Source organism: Elgaria multicarinata, chromosome 22 (assembly GCF_023053635.1).
Source record: "Elgaria multicarinata webbii isolate HBS135686 ecotype San Diego chromosome 22, rElgMul1.1.pri, whole genome shotgun sequence".
Taxonomy (NCBI): Eukaryota; Metazoa; Chordata; class Lepidosauria; order Squamata; family Anguidae; genus Elgaria; species Elgaria multicarinata.
In genome coordinates, this window is record NC_086192.1 from 7,468,285 (window position 1) to 7,492,270 (window position 23,986).

Below are 23,986 nucleotides of genomic sequence, written 5' to 3' on the forward strand. Positions count from 1 at the left end.
AGCCGGTGATCCTACAACCGGTTCATGATCCCTTAAACGTAGTTAAAGGGCAAGGAAGTATTAACCTCCGCTCCAGCCCCCAAACCTGCCCCCTTTGAGCTTGCTCCGAACTCTCATTTGTTAAATCAGCTTTTTTTTCTGCTCTGCTGTTTCTCTCCTTGTGTATATATATATATATGTTCTGAAGCATTTCAAGCTCTGAACTGGCCGTGTTCAAGTGTCAAACTTTCTTTGAAGTTGATCTACTTTCAAGTAGATCCCATCTCAGCCCTTCGTTCACTTTTGGTCTGTAAACTCAATTGTCGGAAAGGGACAGTATCCCTTTTAAGTTTCCTTGATTTAGGAGCGACGGCTGGTCGGCCGCTGGGGCTTTTTTTTTTCCTTCATTGCCTTTGGAGTGGTCTCCAAACGTTCTTGAGTCAAGGACGTCGCCGTGTGGCAAAGTATCTGAACGTTCCAGCATTGGCCCGGCAAATAAAAGGAGCTCTTAATTCCTTCCTCAGTGGGAGTTGGTAGGAAAAGGTGAGTCATAGGGGTCAAGAAGGGAAAGTCATTAAAAATCGGTCACTTTTCAATCGCAAATGACCTTAACGTCTGTGGGCAGGGGTGAGCAGAGAGACCTTCTTTTCCGAGCACTTTCAAGGGGATACTGTCTCTTTAAACTTTGCTCTCTAATGCTTTGGTGTTGGAAGGTAGCCGAAATTAATAACGTGGCTAGACTGTGGGTTTCTTTTAAACCGAAAAGAAACCCACAAACTTTGAACCCTCTAAGCACTTGCTGCACGTTCATTTCAGCTGCTGCTGCTGCTTCCCTGCCAAATTTTAGCCCTTTCCTCAACTCACTTGGCAATTTCAATTGTTTGGACTTGGGGTCTTTCTCCCCCCCACTCTCAAAATCCCTGATTTATTTTCATCGGCCCTTTTTCAACATTGCAGCAAGGGCCCGGCCTCGCTCGCGATTGAACTGTCGAGGGAAACCGCCCAGACCTTTGAACTTGCAAACTGGTTTCACTCTCCCCCGCCCCCCCTCCATTGGGACATTTCTTTGTGAATCAAAATCAGGGGGGTGGAGGTGTTCCTTTTTGCTGTCTATTTTTCCTCCTCTCGGATACCTTTGATCCCCACTCGCCATTTCCTGTATGAATGTGCCTTTTCGAATCTGCTTTGATATCTCTCTTCCGCAAAGACTGACCTCTGCATGCTTTGATTCTGCCAAATCCCTTTGAGCTCATGTATATCATCCTCTTTTGTGAATCTGTAAGTCCTGCTGTGTTTAAATAAATATTTATCTTGGCATATTTTGAAAATCTGAGCACGTGTGATTTTTCTTTTCCTTTCATTTCTTCCCCCCGCCCTTCCCCTTCTTCTTCTTCTTCTGGTCGACATTAAGGGGGGGGAAAGCATCTAAAGTTTAAAGCAATTGTATCCCCTTCTGTTTGAAAAGTGTCTCTCTCTTCTTTGATGGGCGTCAGGGCAAGTAGTTGGGAGGGTGTAGTATGCAAAGGTGGGTAGACCACGAACTCATTTTGTGCCTGAGGAACGAGTTCTTTAGACTTGAGCTAGGCCAGAGTTAGCAGCTTTAGAAGGCTGAGTGGAATCCCATAGGACAAACTTCTCTAATCTGGTGCCAGATGTGTTGGACTGCAACTCCCATAATTCCTTGCCAGCATGCTGGCTAGGAATTATGGGTGTTGCAGTCCAACACATCTGGAGGACATCAGGTTGCAGGAGGCTCCTGTAGGACCTTGAATGTACCGATTCCCACTGACTTAGTAGCTGCAGTAGCCCCATTACACCGTCTGCAGTGACGGCGCTGTAGAGCAGCAGACGAGCAATTCCATCTGTGGCAGGCGACCCCCAACGGCACAGAAAACAAGGCTCACGGATCCACTGCTAAAAGTCCCAAGTCTGAGACCCTTTGTTCCCCAGGTGAAAACGCCCACGGCTTGTTTCAGACCCAGTGAGGGTGTGTGTTCGAATCTGAGCTCTCCAGAAGCGCACGGAGCTCACGCCCGATCGCGCCGAGGTGCCTCCGTCTGAGAACTATCTCTGTGGCCAGGTTGGTTGGCACAACCTCTGCCTTTTGCTGAGCACCCGCGATTGTGCAAATCACTGCGGCGCTGTAGGTGCCTCTCCACAAACAGTGAGGCCTGGCAGCGGGTCCTACACGCTCCCAAAAGAGCGTCAGTTTTCAGGGCGGGGTTGCAGCCGGACCTAGGCCAGTAGCGTCTCCTGGCCACCTAGTAAGTCTCACCACACCCTCGCCTGACTGGCTTCACCCTTTAAATGACCGCAAGGAAGAATCATAGGAAGGCTTTGGCTGGTAGCGGGTCTCTGCATTCTCTGTCCAAACACTCTTCCGGCTATTTGAGATCCTCTTCTCCAGAGAGGGGCGTGAACCTGGTATTTGCTCTGCGCAAAAGTTTGCATCAAGAAACTGCTAATTTTACATGTTGGGCTGCAGGCATTTTGCAACTCTCTCTTATCTTAAAGATCAATGTTGTTCACTGCAAGGTCCGGGGCCTTTACTGATGGCTCCCTATCCCCTCAAGTGCGGCTCTCTCCAGGCGTTGAATTTAATTCTGTTTAATAATAGCGTTAATAATAATAATAATAATAATAATAATAATAATAATAATAATTTAATCCTGGACCATTTTTAATTCTATGAACACTGGATTTACCTGTTTATAGACTTGACTGTCCAGACCTGTGTGTGTAGTTAGAAAAGTTAAAATCAAAGGCATAAAAGGAAAAGGCGAGTAGAGCAATAGGGGTGAAACGAATGGAGCCAGCAACGAAGTGTTTTATTGCATCCTCTGCATCCTCATCACATTGTAAGAGTATTCCTGGTCCGGCTTCCAGCCATACCTTCTTCTGGGATACTGTACATTATAAAACGCTCAAGCAGGGCATTTCATTCCACTCACCCACCCCGTCCCCTTTTCTGTTTCCCTTTCAGTTATATTTTCAAGAGACTGAAAGAACTGGGCATGTTTAGCCTGGAGAAGAGGAGATTGAGGGGAGACATGATAGCACTCTTCAAATACTTGAAAGGTTGTCACACAGAGGAGGGCCAGGATCTCTTCTCGATCCTCCCAGAGTGCAGGACACGGAATAACGGACTCAAGTTAAAGGAAGCCAGATTCCAGCTGGACATCAGGAAAAACTTCCTGACTGTTAGAGCAGTACGGCAATGGAGCCAGTTACCTAGGGAGGTTGTGGGCTCTCCCACACTAGAGGCCTTCAAGAGGCAGCTGGACAGCCATCTGTCAGGGATGCTTTAGGGTGGATTCCTGCATTGAGCAGGGGGTTGGACTCGATGGCCTTGTAGGCCCCTTCCAACTCTGCTATTCTATGATTCTATGATTCAATGTCCTGTGGCTGCTGATCATGGTTAGGCCTCAGTGGGACCCTTTTAGGGGGCTGGATTGCCCCCTTAGTCATGTGAGCGTTTCAAGAGTTGTTGCAGTTCTCTAAACCTCAGTGTTGCCCTGAGCCTGCTTCTCAGTGGCCCCATTTCTGTCGGCACGCCCTGCCTATGTTCACTATTAGAAGGAGTTGATGGTGTTTAACCCCCACCCACCCCGCCCCCAGCTAGAATGGAGATTCCCTTGAAAATCTTCAGCCACAGCTCAAGGCTGTAGCTTGTTTCTAGACACTGTAAGGTAACAGTGAGTCTCAACTTGATCCACCTTCAGCACGCGAAATATTGACAACAGCTGAAAAGGGTTGTGCAGACATTTTGTCTCCCGTCTATATTTTCCTGATGAGCCTCAGTCTGGTGCAGGGCTTTGGCAGAGTTCTTGCAACGATTTCCACATATTTTAACAGCAGGCCGGTTTCTTAAACTCAGCCACACGTGGCGACCAACGCTTTTAAAGCGGCCATCCAAATAGTCTTTGCTCTGTTGACCAATATAGGAGGACACGACCAAGGTTATTCTCTTGGTGAGGGATCCCTGACGACTCGCTGTACATATGGCCTGTCTGTACCGATGGCTGGACCTAAGTGCAAAACAGGGAGTGGAGGTAGATTGCCAGATGGCTAAATCGGGTACAGAACTTCAATTTGGCTCCCCGGGATTCCCCAAATAACCACACACACCCTTTTCCTCCAGTCATCAATTATTTGACAGTCTCCCATCTTTTGTGCAGTTCCCCCCCCCCCTATTCTGAAAGGTTGGATTGCTTCTCCTAAGGCATAGTTAGAGCACTAAGAGGTTTAAGCGGCAATACGAGGGCGGTTTTGGCCTGCCCCTTTCACCTTTTGTCCCGCCCACCACCGGAAGGTGGCCCCCGAGAGCCTCGGCCCTCGGGCTGAAAGACGTTCAACACCCCTGGGCTAAACGGCACACTTCAGAGAACCGTGGGGAGATGACCTCGTAAGGTGCGTTCAGCAGGGACTGTGAAACAAGCAGGTGATAGGAGCCGCTTTTCAAATGGGACTTCAAGCGTTGAATCCGCAGGGAGATAGATTTGCCCTAAACCAGCCCCCGAGTGGGGATTTGAATCCAGGTCTCCTGAAAACTTTGGAACGGGAAGCGTAATAAATGCAGCTCCTTTTCCGCACTGGTTTTGTTTCTTGAAGACGTCTGGCTCACATAGTTCAGGGCAGAAAGGCAACGTTTGATCTTTTGCGTCCCCTTTCTCTTTCCTCCCTCCGTTTCTGAGTGCAGGTAAACTAGGGAAATTACCATTGATTGCGCGCTTTGATGCTGAAGAAAGCACAGGCGAATCGCATTAAAAGCACACCCCTGTGCGAAGATGCTAAAAGTCACGTCAGCAGCGCCCAAATTGGTTTTGCCCAGTGCCGCCTCAGCAAAAGGGCCAGCTCCAAGGTTGAGGAGGGCCGGCTCTTACATTGGTGGTGCCCCCCCCCCCCCGCCCGCTGCATTGCTCTGGGATATTATCGGTAATCTTGAATATCTTCCCAGACACAGCCGCCTGGTGAAGGATGCCAAGGACAGGCGTTGCTGTCGGTGGGCCCGGCCATGGCAGTGGGACCCCAGCCGGTGCCTGAGGATGCCAGTTACCGGCGCTGCTACTGCTTGGCAAAAACGTTCAGAGAGCACACGGCTACTGATTTGCGTCGGCTTTGTTTCGAACTCGCCACTCCCGGCTACAAAACCAAACCAAACCCCGACGCTGGTTTTGATGAACTTACGTCATGGGGGAGTTGGATCACAACTTCCGTGAGTGCCTGTCCCACTTCTGGGCTCATTGGATGCCAACATATGGCAGGAGTGTTGGACCTCATTTGGCCAGCCTGGTGTCGCAATGTGGCCGTCCAGAGTTCAGCAGATTGGCTATGGTCATAGCTCAGGCCTGGGGCCATAGCTCAGTGTGATAGAGCACATGGTTTGCATGCAGAAGGTCACCGGTTTGATCCCTGGCTTCTCCAGGTAGGGTGAGGAAAGAATCCTGTCTGAAACCCTGGAGAGCCGCTGCTACCAGTCAGTGTCAACAACACTGGCCTAGGTGTACCATTGGTCGGACTCAGTTTAAGGGCAGCTTCCTCTGTTCCTCTTTCTTCCCTTCCCCTGATGGTTTAGTAATTTCCTGGCTTTTGCATATCTTCCCCTCTTTCTAAAGCAGCCTTCCTCAACCTGGGGCGCACCAGATGTGTTGGACTACAACTCCCAGAATGCCCCAGCCAGCTCTGCTGGCTGGGGCATTCTGGGAGATGCAGTCCAACACATCTGGAGCGCCTCAGGTTGAGGAAGGCTGTTCTAAAGGATTGAAATGTCTCCCCTAAGGTTTAGTTACTGGCAGTCAAAGCTTTAAACAACAGCATGTGAGTATTGTGACTGGAAGAACTGGGCATGTTTAGCCTGGAGAAGAGAAGACTGAGGGGAGACAGGATTGTCTCACACAGTTGTCTCACACAGGAGGGCCAGGATCTCTTCTCAATCCTCCCAGAGGGCAGGACACGGATTAATGGGCTCAAGTGACAGGAAGCTAGATTCCGGCTGGACAGCAGGAAAAACGACCTGACGGTTAGAGCAGTATGACAAAACATCAGGAAAAACTTCCTATGAGAGCAGTGCGACAATGGAACCAGTGACCTAAGGAGGTCATGGGCTCTCCCACACTAGAGGCCTTCAAGAGGCAGCTGGACAACCACCTGTCAGGGATGCTTTAAGGTGGATTCCTGCACTGAGCAGGGGGTTGGACTCCATGGCCTCGTAGGCCCCTTCCAGCTCTCTATGATTCTAGAATATGTTCCCAGAGAGCCCCGAAACAGAACCCGCCCCTCAGGCTGAAAGGGCTCCCCCACCCTTGGCATATGGGTATCTCATCCTCGCAAGTCCTACGCCTGAAAACCCCCGCCTGTGTAGGATGGGACAGCGTAGCTGGCACCCCGCATCAAACCTTGCCTCACGCACATTGGTGTGTTTTGTGCAGCCTGAGCGGCTGTGCCCACGAGACCCCCGCTCACGGACAGCCACTCGGAGGCAGATCAGACGTCCGGGGTGGGTAGGATGGTCAGCCGCCATCCTGCTCCCCCTGCCCCACGGAGCCGGGGAACTTGTCAGATTTGGACCTGGGCAGTAGTTGAGACTTTAATTCAAATGGACAGCTGTGCTAATGCCCAGAAAGCAAACGGCAAGCGTGCGGAAGGAAAGATGTTTACCCCTGATGCCCATAGAGTTAAAAACATAATAATATGACCCTTGGCTGTTTTGTATTTCTGCATCTGGGTCTAGGATTGCCAAAAACACACACACTGAATTGAGTTGCTCCTTGTGCCTCTTGATTTCTGTTTTATTTCATAGATTTGTTTTTAAATTAAAAAGCTGGCATGTTTCAAAGTAAAGTGCTGCACCACACCATCATCTTTGTTTGTGTTCAACGGAAGGGTTTTGCGGTTTGGAGCTCAGACCGCCACCTCCGCCTTGTACTTCACTTCTTCGGGCAAGTGGCTTTTCGTTTATTCTCACCCGTTTGCCTTCTGGGAACGAGTGTTTTGTGACTGGCGCAGTTGCCATCTTATGAATGATCAAGCCCCGCCCCCAGCAGCCATTTTGTGAGAGCACTCTCGACAGTCTCTCAGAATTCCATATGAGCTCACTGACCCAGAAATGTCGGAGACCCTCTTATAGCCTGACAGAAAGCAGATTAAGGCAGGCGCCCGCCCACCCCTCCACATTGGCTTTTAGATGAAGCAAACTGTGTTGTACCTGGTTAACGCACGTAATTATCAGGTGAGTATCGATGCTTCTGTAATATGTTCAGAGGAGGGCAACCAGGATGATCAGGGGTCTGGAAACAGCCCTATGAAGAGAGACTGAAAGAACTGGGCAGGTTTAGCCTGGAGAAGAGAAGATTGAGGGGAGACATGATAGCACTCTTCAAATACTTGAAAGGTTGTCACACAGAGGAGGGCGAGGATCTCTTCTCGATCCTCCCAGAGTGCAGGACGCGGAATAACGGGCTCAAGATAAAGGAAGCCAGATTCCAGCTGGACATCAGGAAAAACTTCCTGACTGTTAGAGCAGTGCGACGGTGGAACCAGTTACCTAGGGAGGTTGTGGGCTCTCCCACACTAGAGGCCTTCAAGAGGCAGCTGGACAACCATCTGTCGGGTATGCTTTAGGGTGGATTCCTGCATTGAGCAGGAGGTTGGACTCGATGGCCTTGTAGGCCCCTTCCAACTCTGCTATTCTATGTTTCAGGGGGCAGGGGAGGAGGTTTGATGTTTCCCTCCCCAGCTTTTCAAGGCAAAAGCTATGCGTTTGTACTGAAACCCTTATTAGCCCTGCTTGGAGCAAGAAATCAGGAATGAAATTTAATTTTAATCCAGTGAGATGTGTGCGGAGCACTTGACACACATCCCAACGCCTTTATACTCAGCGGCTGGGTTCACACAACAGGATAACCCACACTTGTGGTTGAGTGCAGGTTGTCGTTGAACTGTGGGTTGTTTTGTTGTCTGAACCCAGCTGTGCTAGCCAACCATATTTTGTTAACCACGAACAACTCATGAAGAGACCCCATGGTTTGTTGTTGGGTTGTGAAATGCGGGTTGTAAAATGGCAGCACCACCATAACACAGGGGTGGGGAATGTTAGGCCGGAAGACCAAATCTGGCCCTCTGGAGTTTCCCAGTAGGTTCCACCCCTTTCCCCTGACCACTGATCATGTGATGTTTTCCTGGCTTTTGTGCTGTTTTTCGTCCATTCTAAAAGGTTGAAATGCCTCTCCTAAGGTTTCGTTACTGGCAGCAAGAGCTTAAGCTCAAATAGGCTGGTATTTTTTTGTATTTTGACCTGCCCCCTTTTGCCTTCACCTGTCATGATTTCAAGCCCTCCCGCTGATGCGAGACAACGAAGACATCCACTGTGTCATCCACAAAGCTTTCTCCAACAAATAGACATCTCTTCACACCTGAAGGGGAGCGTGAAGCTATCCTCTAAGCCTAATCTAGCTAACAAAAATAGGCTAAAGCAGGACTTTTACCTATAATCTATCAGGCACTTTAGCTCACGGAGGGTCTTTTGGGAGGAGACTCTTACGAGCTGCTACCCTAAGAGACCACCTACCACCTCCTCTCAATTCTGCCTGCTTGACCCTGGGATCTGTCAACTCCGATGTCCCCTCCCCCTTAGACAGAGGCTGAGTTCTCAGGAGTGGGGGTGGAAATGGTCTCTGAGCCATCTGTATTCTCCGTGATAAGCTCATGGGAAGATTCATCCTTGACTCCTAAAGGGTCTTAGAGAATCTCCCCCCCAAACACTTCCTGTGTTAGCTAGTAAATTCCTAGTCCTTCTTCTGATTCCGATTGACCCCCCCCAAAAAGAAAAACCTTTTTCCCACACTAGAAAGAACAAGCTTGATCCTAATATCACCCCCTCCCACTGCTTGAACTCAGCCATTGATAGCTACTCTGAATTTGAATTCAGTCCTCAGGCTGAAAGAGTTTCTCACCCCTGTCCTAACAGTATCGAAGGAAAGCCCACTAGAAATAATATATACCTGAGCTTCCTGCTGAAAGGCTCATAAAGTTGGGGACAGGCAAGTGTCCCTTGGGAAGGTATTCTGTTGTCTTGGTGCCATCACAAAGCCCCTGCTCCTTAGGCCCTGCCCACTCCGCTTTCGATTGCCAAAGATTGGGTGTTGATCTTGTTTGGGTAAAAGGAGCCGACCCTTGAGATGCTTTCGTGTGCACTGGTTTGGCACCACGTTCTTTGGACCGGACTTGGGACACTGTTCCGCCACCGCTCTTAACTGTTGGGCTTTTGATCTTCTCTTTAGATCTTGACGACTTGAAGTGTGCCCCTTTTGGAAACTACAGCAATGGCTCTGCTCTAAGTAGTTTCCCCAGCTATGATTGGTCCGATAAGGAAGACGTCTACCCGAGCAGGAAGTCCACCTCCTTCCCCCCTCCGGCAGGAAGTGGATCCTCCTTGGCTACCTCCGTCCTCCAGAAGAAGGAGACCTTTTTTGGCAGCTCGGAAAATATCACCATGACCACCGTCTCCAAAGTGACAACCTTTGCTAGCGAGGATGCTCTCCGGGACGGGAAGTTTTCGCCCTGTGCCAACTTCAAAGATTCCGAACCTCGGTCTACGGATCAGAGTGACGATGACGTCGAAGACTTCGGGGCATTTGCCCGACCTTCGGCGGAGGGCTCGGCCACGGGGACCGCCCGAGAGGCCGGCGTCTCCTTGGAAGCCGCCAAAGAAGGCGCGGACGACTTTGGCGAGTTTCAGAGCGAAAAGCCGAAGATCACCAAGTTTGACTTCTTGCTGGCTACTTCCCAAGGGAAAGTGAAGTCCAGCGAAGAGATGATCAAGAATGAGCTGGCGACCTTCGACCTCTCTGTTCAAGGTGAGCATCCTCATTGTTATTTGGTTTTGCCACCCGACTAGCGATATTGCTGGATATTGTTGTTTTTATGCTTTTGATGGTCTTAAATTTTTGTATGTTTGTTTTTAGTGTCCACTGTTTTTACCTTTTGCAAACTGCCCAGAGAGCTTCAGCTGTGGGGTGGTATATAAATGTAATAATAAATAAAAATAGTAAATAAAATAAAGGTGTGGGGAAGCCCAGGTTGCTCCTGGATTCACAAACAAATAAAAAGACGCAAGAAGACTCCCCACAGCACCAAGTAGGGCTGTTCCCTGAATTAAGTGATTGTCCTCGTATTAATTTTTATTGTGGCTGCAGTGTTCACTCAATTAACTGTTCAGATTGATCCTGGAGTCTCCAACATGGTGCCCACAGGCACCAGTGTGCCCACACACACCTGTCATGGTGTTTGCCAGGCTCCCTGCCATGGTGTTTGCTAGGCTAGTATTGTTGACACTGGCCCCGTTCAGAAGACTCCTTAAACCATGGCTTTAACCACAGTGGTCAAGCCAGAAAGCCAGGCTGTGTTCAGAAGACACCTTAAACCATGGCTTTAACCACGGTGGCTAAGCCAGAAAGCCAGGCTCAGAAGACACCTTAAACCATGGCTTTAACCATGGTGGTTAAGCAGAAAACCAGGCTGTGTTCAGAACCATGGCTTTAACCACGGTGAATAAAGCAAAAGGCCTTATTCACCATGGTTAAAGCCATGGTTTAAGGTGTCTTCTGAATGGGCCATCTTCTGAATGGGCTTCTGGCAGAAGCTCCCCAGGGTTTTAGGCAGGAGTTTTTCCTGTCTTACCCGGGATCGAACCTGAGACCTTTTGCATGCAAAGCAGGGACTCCACCACTGAGCCACGCTTCCCTTCCGGCTTCCCGTCCCTACCCTGCACCCTTAGAAACTTAACTTTACCACCATTACTACAAGGAACCTGATTTTTCTTTTTTAGTTGGAGTTTTGACTCTCAGGGAGCGGAGTTCCGCCCCGCAGTGCAACACGGTCTGTCTCTGTCCTTTTACACACGTACAGAATTGGGCCGTACGCTGCCGCCACCCCCACCCACCCCGACTTTCAACGCTTGCATTTCCTTCCAGGATCTCACAAACGGAGCCTGAGCTTGGGGGACAGGGAGATCAACCACTCCTCGCCTTTGCCGCCTGCGGAACAGCCCTTCCGTGATCGATCCAATACCCTCAGCGAGAAGCCTGCCCTGCCTGTCATCAGGGACAAGTACAAAGACCTTACAGGGGAAGTCGAGGTAAGGAGTGATCCGGCAAAGACGGCGTTGCTTGGAAAAGAGAGGCTATAATTTATTTTATTTACTTATTTATTGCATTTTTATACTGCCCAATAGCTGAAGCTCCCTGGGCGGTTCACAAAAATTAAAACCATTCAAAGTATAAAACGCACAGTATAAAAACATGTTATAAAATGCAATATAAAAGCAGGACCAGGATAAAATCAGCAGCAGGGCAGAAATACATTAAGCTAAGAAAGTGCATCTGGGCAGCTTGTGCTGCAAAGCTATGCAAAATCCTGGCATGGTGGAGTCCTTTCTGGACTGTACCACTTCAGATTGCAGATGTTATACATTCCCAGATACTCTTTTTGTTCGTTCGTTCGTTCTTTCAAACCACCCAATAACTAAAGTTCTCTGGATGGTGTGCAATACACTTAAAACATAAAATACAAACATCGAAAATAATAAAAAAAGAAAACCGGGCAGAATAAAACCAAGATAAAACCAGGTGCAAAGAACAAATCCATTCCAGCAGTTAAAACCAAAATAAAACCAGCAGCAGAATAAAACACTCAAAACCTGCCTGGGAGAATTTAAAAAGCCTGGTGCCAGAAGGACTATCCCGGTTGTGTGAGCCTCTTGCACAAGGGGATGCCACCACTGAAAAGGCCCCGTCTCTCATAGGCACCTGCCTCACCTCATGTGGCAGGGGCACCTGGAGGAGGGCCTCTTAGTTGTAAGTCGATAAAAAGTTACTAAAACAAAACTACTAAGGTAATGAAAATTGGAGGCGTTGTGGGGAGAAGTTGTAGTCTCTTCCTTTCCCTGGTGTGCTTGTTTTCTACATGCAGGGAGCTGTGTTTTTATAGAGAGGGGGGGAAGCATTTGGAAAAATGAGGTTTCTCCCACCTGCAAGCTGAAGTGATGGAAACCCAGGAAGGCCCTGTGAGCGTTTGATTTTGCTGAACGTGTAGCCTTTTGGGGGTTCAGCTGGGGCTACTTTGATGCTTTTGATCCCTGCCTGAGAGACCTTGTCCCAGTCCGCTGGGAGCTATAACCTGCGACACCAACTCTGAGGGCATGGCTAGACGGGGTGATATCCCGGGGATCGCTTCGGGATCATCCCTGTTTGTCCACATGAGGCACAGGGAATCCTGGGGGCAGGGAGGGATAATGCCTTGCCCCGGGATAGCTGGGATGGCTTTAATCCCAGTTTTTCCTGCAGTCCTGGGATCGTCCCGAGACTGCGGGACGTGTGGGCGGCTGTCCCGGTTTGACCCGGCTCCTTGTGAGTAAACGCAGGGAACCGGGCACGGGGCATAAAGATCCTGGGGATGGGGAAGCAGGGATTTTTAAAAAAAACCCACACACACCTACCTCTTTCGCTGGAGCGCTCATGCGCAACTGTTGAGTGGTGTTTTCCCACTGCGTAGAGAAACATGTTGTCTGAACTGAGTCAGTGTCATCTTTAGCGGCCTCTCTCCTGTATTTAAGTCTTGGTAACCTGGAAAAAACCCTGGTTTTCCTGAAACTGGGAACGTATGTGGATTTTATTTATTTATTTATTTATTTTATTTCTTACATTTCTATCCTGCCTTTTTTCCTCCAAGGAACCCAAGGTGGTGTACAGAATCCTCCTCTCCATGTTATCCTCACAACAACAAGCCTGTGAGGTGGGTTGGGCTGAGAGAGTCTGTGACTGGCCCAAAGTCACCCAGTGGGTTTCCAGGGCCGAGTGGGGACTAGAACCCAGATCTCTAGATTCTCTTTATTCTGTGTGTTAAGCCCAGGACTGATTTTTGGTGGGTTTTTGTTGTTTTTGGTGGTGATACTCATGAACTGATTCTGGTCAAGGAAATACATTGTATTTATTGGGTCAAGGAACTACATTGTATTTATGGGGTCTTTATCGGGACTGTGGAGGCTTATGGAATTACTGCAATAAAATATTTTACTGGGATTTGTGCCTTGGGTCCGGGAAGTCAGATTTCAACACTGCCGTCCAGACACATGGGGGGCTTTCTGCCTAGGTCAGTCTCCTCATCCTTCTGCATTTCCAGCCAGTGTTAGCTAGGGAATGAAAACTCTGGACCGTGGCCACTTCCCAGTGTTTGCAGATGGGAGTCCATTGAAAGCCGCCTGCATCTCTCTGGAAGTCTTCGCCTACTTTTGACTACCTTTGTGCAGAGGAAAGCAGGGGTGGGTGGGTGGGAATGCTACCCATCAATTAGGTGCCTGTTTTATATTTTGGAACCCTGCCGAATTCTCTGCTTTTTTCCTCCCTAGGAAAGTGAGAGATATGCCTATGAATGGCAGCGATGCTTGGAAAGTGCCCTCCAAGTAAGTATGTCGTCAGCTTCTACCAAAATTACTCCCTCCTCCTTTTCGTATCCGTTGCTTGCTTGTCATGGTGATTTGGGACGGTAAGCATCCAAAATTGAGGGCGAGACTTAGAGCAATTAGGGCAGTGCGGGGGTGGGACTTCCCAACATCCGCTTCAAATGCATCTTTTCATCTTCTGGGGTGAACACTGGAGGTGGGAGAACTCCACATTCTGCAGCTTTTCAGTGTGTCCCAATTTGAACACAGAAAAGCCGGCTGTGGACAGTGCTGATTGGTAAACACCAACTTTGCATTTTGCCTTTAAAAAAAAAAAAATCTAATGTGTTTTTATTCTGTTTTTTATTATTATTTTATCTTGTACACCGCTCTGAAATTTTGATGGGCAGCAGTATATAAATATTGTAAATAAATAAATAAACTCACACATGCATGTGCTTGTGCATCACCAGAACAGTTTTGCAACTGTTTCTTAAAATGTTTGTGTTTCTTTTTTTTAATATAAACTAGCTGTACCCGGCGTAACATACGCCGTTGTAGCATATCTTAAAGTTTATTAATTAAATATCATCGCGGGAGCGCGGGCTGCTTGGAGGCCGCCGATACAGTGCTGTATGGCAGTCCTGGGGGCAGGGAAGTCGGGGGGAGGGGGAGCAGGTGTCCCCTTCTCCCCAGGGTTCCTGTCAGCCTTGGGCCGCCCGCCCAGCTCACAAGAGAGTAGGCCGGGGCCTGGGCTCGCAGCAGGCAAGCAGTCTCCCACCCAGCCACCAAGGGCCCCGGCCGTGCCTCGCTCATGCTCCGGATCGTGGTGCTGCCCCTTTGTGGAGCGGGAGCGAAGAGGCAGAAAGGGGGGTAGGATTACCTTGGAAAGCCCGGAGGAGTCAGGCGAGGGACTTAGCAACCTGTATCAGCTGAAGTTACACGTTGTTACTGTTGCTTAGCAACCTGTAACAGCTGAAGCCTGTATGGAAACATACCTAAGCGTTTTATATATATATAGATAAGGCAAGGCATGGAGATACCAGCAAATGTGTGTGTCACTTTACATCGGGGCGGGCCACATGCCCCAAACACCATGGTGCTTTGCCACCAAAATTCAGCAGCAAGCTGCTATGGAGCATTCAAAAGGATAAACTTAGAGCGCAATCCTCTGCAGGTTTAGACAGAAAAAGTCATACAACTCCCAGCGTGCCCCAACCACGGGGCATGCTGGGATTTGTAGGTGTTTTTCTTCCTGTCTAAACATTCATAGCCCTGTGCCCTTAGCTTGTTTTCAAGCAAAATCTGGCCTTATAAAGGCTCTGTAGCTGTTTGCCACCGAATTTTGGAGTCAAGCCACCAACGTTATTGTATTTTTTGCTGCCGAGCCAAGAATGTAGCCTGAGGGAGGGGTTGAAAATGGGGGGCCCTCACCCCCAAATTGCCCACCCCTATTTTAAGCAATAAAAGAAGACAGACGAAATAAGTGGAAGGAGCAAAACCTAGCTGAACCATCATTGGACCCATCATTGTACACTTACATAAACATGGGATTACAGAGTTAGACCCACAGCAGAGGTAAAAACAACAACAGCTGTGACCCCTCTGTAAAAAAGCAGCAATACGTTAGTCTGTCTTTAATCTCCAGAAATGGAGTTAACGGAATTTCCATACCATCTATTTGCAAAGTTGCCTTCTACTAAGTCAGACCATGGGCCCACCCTATAACTGACCTTCTCTGCATGGTTTGCAGGTATAAAAACCAACAAAATGACAATCAAAACAAAATAAAAGCCATACAAAATAAAATGAGAGTATACAATTTCATGAAATGATGATAATGATGATGATAATAATGCACATACCTCATTGACATAGCAATACCTAATGACAAAAGTGTTATAGAAAAGGAAGAGGAAAACAGAAAAATATACACCACTGGCTATCAAAGTTAAAGGACTATGGCTGCAGGAAAAGGTCACAATGATTCCTTTAGTTACATCATTCACCAGCATCACATATTTTAAAAAAAGCAATACAGAAAACCTTCAGAAACTGGGACTATGAAAATAAATCCACATCAACATCCGGAAAGCAGTCATACTTAAAATATGTTCAGTAGCCAGGAGATTCCTGAATCAGTAAAAGACAACATGGCTCAGTTCAGACAACACGTTTCTCAGTGGTGGTTTTAGAATTCTACAGTGGAGTTTTTACACAACCGTTGAGAAATGTGTTGTCTGGTGGGAGAGCTCCACCCCATGGTGGAGTTTTTCTGGAAAACACTCCACGCAGAATATCCACACTGTGCAGAGGAGAGTTCCTGCACAACCGTTGCTTTGCGTGTCGTGTGGAGGGCTCCGTGTTTTCTGTTGCGTTGAGTTGATTTTTTCCACTGGCTACAGAGTTCCCTGGCAAGAGCGGCGAAAGGAGTGAGTGCCGCTCTAGGAGAGCTGCTGGGATTGGGTTTTTTTTCCAGCAATGGCTGATGGGATACCATCGGGAGGACCCGGGGAGGAGAGAGGGTGGAAGAACTGTCAATCAAACATCACGATGGATTTTACTCCACTCCATGGGAGCCCACAGTTACACAACGGTGGAGTTAGACAGTTTTGTCATCTCCTGTTGTGGTTGGATTGATTATAGGAGGCAAAGTGCACCCTTTGGATTGCAACTTCCATAATTCCCAGCCAACGTGGCTAATGCTGGCTGGGAATTATGAGAATTGCAGTCCTGACACATTGGGAGGGTGGCCGGGTTTCAGGAGGCTGGCGTAGTGTGGAGACCTGGGAGGCAGTGACTTTGCTGAAGCTAAGCAGGTGTGGTTCCGGTCAGGACCTGGAAGGGAGACCGCCTGGGGGAAACCGCTGCGTGCACCATTCTCCATGCAGTGGTGGAAAACCAGGATAGATATATAATAAAGATAATATTATAATATATATAATAAAGAAATCTCTTTTTCCTGCAAGATCATCAGGAAGGCAAACGACACCCTGAACGGCATCAGCAGCTCCTCTGTGTGCACAGAAGTGATCCAGTCTGCGCAAGGCATGGAATATTTATTAGGTATGATTATTATTTTGACCATATCTCATTCATTTGAGGAATTAACAAGAATTAAACATGCCGCTGGCGTGCGGCTGGGTCTTAAACATCTAGGACCAAGCAAGAAGAGAAGCAATCCCACCCGCCCCACCCATTTCACGGGGTTGATCAGGGCCTACTCCTTGAGAATCCGATGCTTTTCTCTTGGTTCCCGACAGGCTGGCAGTTTCTAGCCTACGTTGGACGGAAGTTAAAAACCTGAAAGCGAAGGTTTTCGCTTAGAAAACGTAACATTCTGTACTTGCAAGGCTCAGTATTTTCGGAGGGTGTGTGTGTGATAACGAAAACGTTACACTGGAATTGGTCAGCCATTATTATGAGATGCTTCTAGAGTTGGATCCCCAGGCAAGATCCAGAATGGATCTACATCGAGGTAGCAAGTGGTGGGGGAGAAAGACCGTTCTCTATGCAAGACCCTGGAGGAAAAGGCTTCAGGCAAAACTGAGCAGGCAAAGAGTCTACGACCCTATTTACAGATACGGCTCAGGGAAAGCTATCTAGCTGATCAGCGCAAACCTGAACCTTTGACTGCGAAACGTTCTATTGGAAGACGCCCAAACCTGTTCTAATGAGGTTTATATTAGGGTTGAACCAAAGTATCGGCCAGCAGAAAATTGTTGGCGACATTTGGGGGGGGGGGGCGCTGGGGAATGTGCAAAATCCTCTCTCCCCAAAGTCGCCGTCTGTCTGTCCCCCGCAATATACCATTAGGTGTGTATCTTCTGCGTCACAAACACTGCCATTTTGTTTTTCCACCTTTAATGTCATAGCTCAGTGCGAGAAGGTCAGTGAATCGCTCGTTGCCTAGGCCAGATTGAGCAACTTGCGGCCGTCTAAACGTTTTGGCCAGCAAGTCCCATCACCCTTAGCCGACATAGCCAATGGTGAGGGATCATGGGAGTTGTAGACCAAAGCACCTGGAAGGCTACAAGCCGCCCACCCCTGGCCTAGGCAATTCAGGGATCCAATTCTGTATCCCTGCTCTGCGATGGAGGAGACGTACCCGTGCAGTGGGCGAATTCCATCCCCTCTCGGTGACGCCGGCATGCATGCGCGCGCACACGCAGGTGCGCCGGCATCACCGAGAGGTGAGATAGGCACAACGTCGCAGCCTGCGAACAAGGCTTGAAAATTCACACATTTGTTTTAGTTTGCTTCTGGCTACTACATTAATTCCTCCCAGAGAAGCCAAATGCACATGTGATCACCCTCTGCTCCCCGCTCACGGTACAAAAGCTCCGTGAAACAGCTTGCCCAGTGACTCTTTGAGCAGGGGGTTGGACTCCATGGCCTTCTAGGCCCCTTCCAACTCTACTATTCTATGGTTCTTTTTCGAACTCTTCGCAGGGGTCGTCGAGGTCTACAGAGTCACGAAACGGGTGGAGCTCGGCATCAAAGCGACGGCGGTCTGTAGCGAGAAGCTCCAACTGCTGCTGAAGGACATCGATAAAGTGTGGAACAACTTGATCAGCTTCATGTCGCTCGCCGCTTTGACCGTAAGATTTGTTCATTGATTAACATTGATAAACTAAGTGATTTGCCGAAAACCAACCAACCAAGGCGGTGCGCAACATTTTAAAACATATAAAACCCTGAAAGATTTTTTTTTAAAAAAAATTCAAGGACTAGAAAAACAACTAAGCATTAAAATATTCAAGCTACGTAATTTAATTTCCTAAATCAATAAGATGCATCTTCACACTCCATAAAAGCTGTAAGAGCTTGCCCTAATCGTAGTTCTCTGGGGAGCACATTTCACAGTTTGGGAGCAATACAGGAAGAAGCCTTTTCATGACTGCCCAGCAAACAGGCCTCTCTGGGTAATGGTGCCCTCAAAAGGGCCTCCCCTGTAGATATTAATACTTGGCCAGGTTGATGGTGAGAGAGATGGTCCCTTCGATAGCCAGGTGCTAAGCCATTTAGGGCACAATCGTATCCTATGCGGAGTGGAGGAGCGTGGAGGCGGTTGTCACCTCCGAACTTCTCCCATTCTGTATTTTTGCTAGATGGGCATTTTTGCCCATCTAGCTAGGCTTCTGCAGAGTGGGAGGGAAGGAAGCTGGGGAGGCCCTGGGGTTAGCTTGTATTCCTGTTTCTCCAGTCCCCTCTCTTCCCCACCCAGCCTCCTCTCCGAGGTCACTTTTGGGAGCTCGGTGAAGCAGTTGGTGCAGTTCTCTCAACGTCAGATGCAAGGGGGAAGGGAGCTTGGACTGCTGGCTCCGAGCTCAAAGCACTGTCTCTGACCTTGGATCCAGGAATCCGAGCTAACCTATGGCATCCCAAACGCTCTCTAGGGGCCATAGAGTTGCTCTCTTAGGGCGTTTGAGGTTAAAGCCAACTCCTTGAATTGAGCCTGGAAAGCAATAGGCAACCAGTGCAAGTCTTTCAAGATTGATTTAATACGGTCCCAATACTGAGCTCCACTGCCGCGTTTTTCACCAATCGTAGCTTCCAGATAATAATAATAATAATAATAATAATAATAATAATAATAATAATAGTTACCCGCCTCTCCCTCTGGATCGAGGTGGGGTACAACACAATTAAAAACACCATAAGGTACATACAACTAATTAAAACATTTAAAACCAGTGCATCATTAAAAGCAGCACATCATTAAAAAGGGCATCTTAAAATTCAACTGGGTAGGCCTGCCGGAAGAGATCAGTCTTTATGGCTTCAAGGGTAGCCCCAGGTGGAGAGCATTGCAGTAGTCTAAGTGTGATGTAACTACAGTAGGGATGACCATTGCCAACTGTTTTCTGACATTTATTTATTTATTTATTTATTACATTTTTATACCGCCCAATAGCCGAAGCTCTCTGGGCGGTTCACAAAAATTAAAACCACAATAAAACAACCAACAGGTTAAAAGCACAATTACAAAATACAGTATAAAAAGCACAACCAGGATAAAACCACGCAGCAAAATTGATATAAGATTAAAATACAGAGTTAAAACAGTAAAATTTAAATTTAAGTTAAAATTAAGTGTTAAAATACTGAGAGAATAAAAAGGTCTTCATCTGCCTCTTATCGTAGATTTTTTTTTGCCTGTGCATAGGTTTGGGGAGGGAATATATCCCAGTGGTTACAGCATCTGCGTTGTTTGCAGAAATACCCAGACTCCTCTCCGGATCGAAAGATCAGGAAGCAGTTGATGGGAAAGACCTTTCTCTTGGCCTGAGACCCTGGAGAAGCCTTTTGCAACCAGATGCCTTACAGATGTGTGGGCTGGCTGGAGGCTGCTGGGAGTTGTAGTCCAACACATCTGAAGGACTCCAGGTTGGGAGAGGCTGCTCTTAGCCAGTGATCAAGGGACTGGAGTAACTCTCCTATCTGGGAATGTTTAACAGGAAGAAAGGGAGGCTAAGGGGAGACATGATAGAAGCGTACAGAATTATACATGGTATGAAGAATGTGGATAGGGAGATTTTTTCTCCCTCTCTTCTAATACTAGAACCCAACGGGGTCTTCCCATGAAGATGATGGGTGGGAGATTCAGGACAGAGCAAAGGAAGGACTTCTTCACACAGTGCAGAGTTCAACTATGGAATTTGCTACCACAAGATGTCATGATGGACACCCATTTGCATGATTTTAAGAGAGAGTTGGATAAACTCATGGAGGACAAGGCGAGCAGCAGCTACCTCAGTATTCGAGACGGTGTACACCAGTTGTTGGGGAACGTGGGGAGCAGGCTACTATTGCATGCACGTCCTGCTTGTGGTTTCCCCGTGGGCAGCCGGGCAGCCACTGTGTGAACAGAACGTTGGACTAGATAGACCCTTGGTCTGATCCAGCAGGGCTTTTTTAATGTCCTGATGGAGAGGCGCTGCCAAGCAGAGGAGACTGAATTGGACTTGAAGGGAAATACTCTGGCCAGGTGTGAGACACCTTCCCACAATCCTATAAAAATCAGCTGTTTCTCTCTCTCTCTCTCTCTCTCTCTCTCTCTCTCTCTCTCTCTCTCTTTTTCCTCCTGTAGCCTGATGAAAATTCGTTGGATTTCTCCTCTTGCATGCTTCGTCCAGGGATTAAAAACGCCCACGACCTGGCCTGTGGGGTGTGCCTCTTAAATGTAAATTCCCGGAGCAAAGTAAGTCGAGACGGCGCACTGTCGCTCACTCCCAAAGCAGCCCCCTTTTTACGTTGGCTCGCCTAATTTTTTTTGCCGCATTTACTCCACTAACGTTAACAGTCACTTGGAGCATCAGATGAAGTTATCGAAGCTGGGTTTGGTGTTTTTTTCTAATAAAAAGCTGCATAGGAGGGCTTTCGAGCACTCTGCCACCCAAGCATTTCGTACGATGCCTCTTGGCAGTGGTCTCCCAGCTGGAGAGGAGGTTCCTGTCATCCTAGGGGCGTCTCTGGGCCGGAGGGGAGCCAACAGGCAGGGGACAAGGTCTTCCCCCCAAATAAAGACGTACGTTATTTCCACGTTTCTGCGGAGTAGATCTCACGGTGGAGTTCGGACCTTGGAACTGGTTTAGGATCCACATTTATCGTGGCAGGATGGAAGGGAGGGGACAGGGTGGTCTTGGACGTCACAACGGCCTATTGCCACCACAAGTGGGGGATTGTCCCACTGATGACCTCCGCTGCCACCGTCAAACGACCCCTCCCCATTGGATCTCCCCTTTTTACCTAAAAGGGAGGGGCGGGCATTAGGAGTGAGGCGGATAGATCAGAGGTAGAAGGACAGTGAACAAAAATATAGAGCATTTTATTAAAAAGGAATAAAGCAAGGAAGCATATTATTTCTGACTAGCTTGACTCGTGCAGATTATCTGCATGCTAGTACCTTATTGCTCAGTTTCATACTTTTCCGGTTTTTCCAAGGGCACCCGGAAAAGCTGGGCATGAGGCCAACCAGGTGTCCATTGGACTCCCAGCCACTTCCCCCCCACTCCCTCCCAGCCACTTTCCTCTGCTCACCTGCCCGCCAACCTGTGGGACTTACGTGAGGCATTCACGTGTACCGGTGAGTCGCCTGGCCTCCTCTCTGGGCTCCCCCCTCCAGGCACTTCTCCCTCGAACCATGGGACTTACCTGAGGCCTCCGTGCTAACCTCTTCAGCAGTGATATGTTTCAATGCTGCCGCTCCCCCCACAGCCACTCACAGCTGCTCTCAGCTGTGTTTATATATCCTGTTACTTAGCAACACAAAGTTCTTCTCATAGCTCGAAACTGCCAGCATGCAAAGTTCTTCTCATAGCTCAGAATCTCTAGCATCCCATGCATCGCCTTAGCGTTACTGTTCCTTTAGAAACAAGTTTTCTGTGTTGTCACTACTACCACCAAACAGGCCATAGAAGCTGCGGTTCCTAATACTAACTAAAACTTAAGCCAATTTCCCTATGAAGCTCCACCCCAGTTAATACACAGGCCCGGCAATGCGGCCTTAATATTCTAGTAAGGCTTGACTTCCAATGGGGACCTTAGACCCTGGGTTGTCGTGTTGTGCAAACCAGGCCCCCGACTTGGCAACCTCACAAACCCTATGGACGATGGATAAAAATGAGTGCTGCGAAATGCCCCCACCGAGTGGAGCAGGGAACCTTGAAACGGGCAGGCTGCCAGCTTTTGTCCATGGTGTTGACCCTTTTCTGGTTTCGACGTTGTTTTCAGAAAGAAGAGACGCCTGCAGAAGACCATCCTAGAGAAGTATGGACCCATAAACGCTTTCTTTTTCATATGTGCCCACAGCAGGGTGGCAGCAGAAACGCAACCCCTCCCCTCCATTGCACCCAGTCACAGATTCTATGTGGGCCTGTTCAGACGACACGCGAAGCCATGGTTCGGCCGCTAACCCTTTGGCAGCGAACGGTTAGCGAAGCGTGTGTAAACCGTTGGTTAGGAATGGTTCACACAACACGCTGCTAAGTCATGGATCGCACGACACGTTAAGCCGTAACGTTTAGCCCAAAATGCTTAACACCCCCGTGGCTTAGCGTGTCATCTGAACAGGGTCTGTGTGTGTCTCTCTCTAACCTCTGGACTCTAATCGACTAACCCGGCCCTGGCGTGGCTTCACCTCTTGTCTTGTCGGCATGCCCGTTGCTCTGTGGGTTCGCTTTGCCTCGTGCTGGTGTGTGTTGCGATGTGGTGGTCAAATTGTCCTTGTAGCTGGTTCTACATATCCATTCTTGTGTGCCCGTCGTGTAAGGGGCCGGGGCCGTGACGTTAATCTACGCTGTGTGTCAAGAAATAAAGGCCTTTTCTGATGGCGATACAAAATGGAGGTCTGGGGGCGGTCAGGTTCTTTTTTAAAGAAACGCCCACGTTCTAAGGTTTTTGTGAACGGCGCTTTATTGAAGGAAGGATGATTCTGATTCGTCTAGCAGCTGGGTTAAAAGAGATTTCACGTGCACGGTTAGGGGGGAGAAAATGCAACCGTTTTCTCGCTAGTCTCAAGTCACGGTTATTTGACTCCCAGTTTTAGCCAACCCCCTACGCGGAAGAGCCTTGGGAGAGCTCCGTTAGAGTTCTGACAGGTTCGGACTGAAACCCGGAGCAGATTCGCAGCCCTACCGACATCGGAGCCCCCAGCCTCCACTGCCCCAGTGGCCGATCCTTCCGCGGTTTCCTGGCACAATTTTAAAAGGTTGAAATGTTTCTCCTACAGCTTAATGACTGGCAGGAAGAGCTAAAAGCTAAAATATGCTGGTATTTTTGGCTGTGCCCCCTTTTTCCTTTGAACCCCCCCCCCCCAAATGCTTCTTCATAATTGAATTCAGCCCTCAAGCTAAAAGAGTTCTCTCTTGTTAGAGGCTCAAGCAGGGCATTCGGCCTGCACCTCCTTGTTTTAATTTCCCCCCCCCCTCTGTCCTTGAACTGACACGCAACGTTCAACAGCTACTGAATGCGTTTAATTGCCACTTGACTTTTTTGAGGTTTTTTTTTAAAAATCCTTTTAGGGTTCCTTTTCTTCCTTTTTTTATGTTTGTATTTCTACAAACCTTGAACCTGCCAATACCTCCCACTAGATTCTCAGTAGCCTTCTTGTGGCTCCGTTTCTTTTGGCACTCACCACCTGAGTTTGGTATTAGCGGTCGAGGTGTTCGCTGCGAAGCAAACGTTGGCGATATGAAGGTGGGTTGGACGTGGCAGAGTACGCCATCCTGCTTGATATCCAAGCCACTGCAACGGTTTGAAAGCACACGATCGTTGTAACGCTTCGGACCCTCCTTTCTTGGCTTTTTCCTGGAGTTCACCTACATCTGTCCGGACGCCACGTCAACAGTTCTGTGGCAGTGGCTGAAGAGAACACGGGAAGCTAGATACAAAATGTCCTGTTCTTAGAAGTCAGGGGTGTTGAACCTCAGGTCCGTGGGCCAAGTCCGGCCCTCTGGGGTTTCCCAGAAGGCCACGCCCTCTTCCCCTTTTCCCCCTCCACTGATTATTTGGCGGTTTCTGGGCTTTTGTGTGTTTTTCCTCATGGTAGAAGGCTGAAATGCCTCCCTT

General features: G+C 48.5%; 1 protein-coding gene across 6 annotated transcripts in view; it reads left to right on the forward strand.

Annotated features, from left to right (window-relative positions):
- Positions 1-23,986, forward strand: part of SYNRG (synergin gamma) — a 77,258-nt gene that overhangs the window by 47,363 nt on the left and 5,909 nt on the right. For 4 of the 6 annotated variants that reach the window (XM_063146680.1, XM_063146682.1, XM_063146685.1 and 1 more), the window contains 7 exons: positions 9,258-9,833; positions 10,950-11,113; positions 13,382-13,435; positions 16,384-16,480; positions 17,867-18,015; positions 20,508-20,618; positions 22,151-22,186. In XM_063146680.1, the coding sequence (XP_063002750.1) occupies positions 9,258-9,833; positions 10,950-11,113; positions 13,382-13,435; positions 16,384-16,480; positions 17,867-18,015; positions 20,508-20,618; positions 22,151-22,186 (1,187 nt within the window). The remainder of the gene's footprint in view (positions 1-9,257; positions 9,834-10,949; positions 11,114-13,381; positions 13,436-16,383; positions 16,481-17,866; positions 18,016-20,507; positions 20,619-22,150; positions 22,187-23,986) is intronic. The other 2 variants (XM_063146681.1, XM_063146686.1) reach the window with 1 other exon arrangement.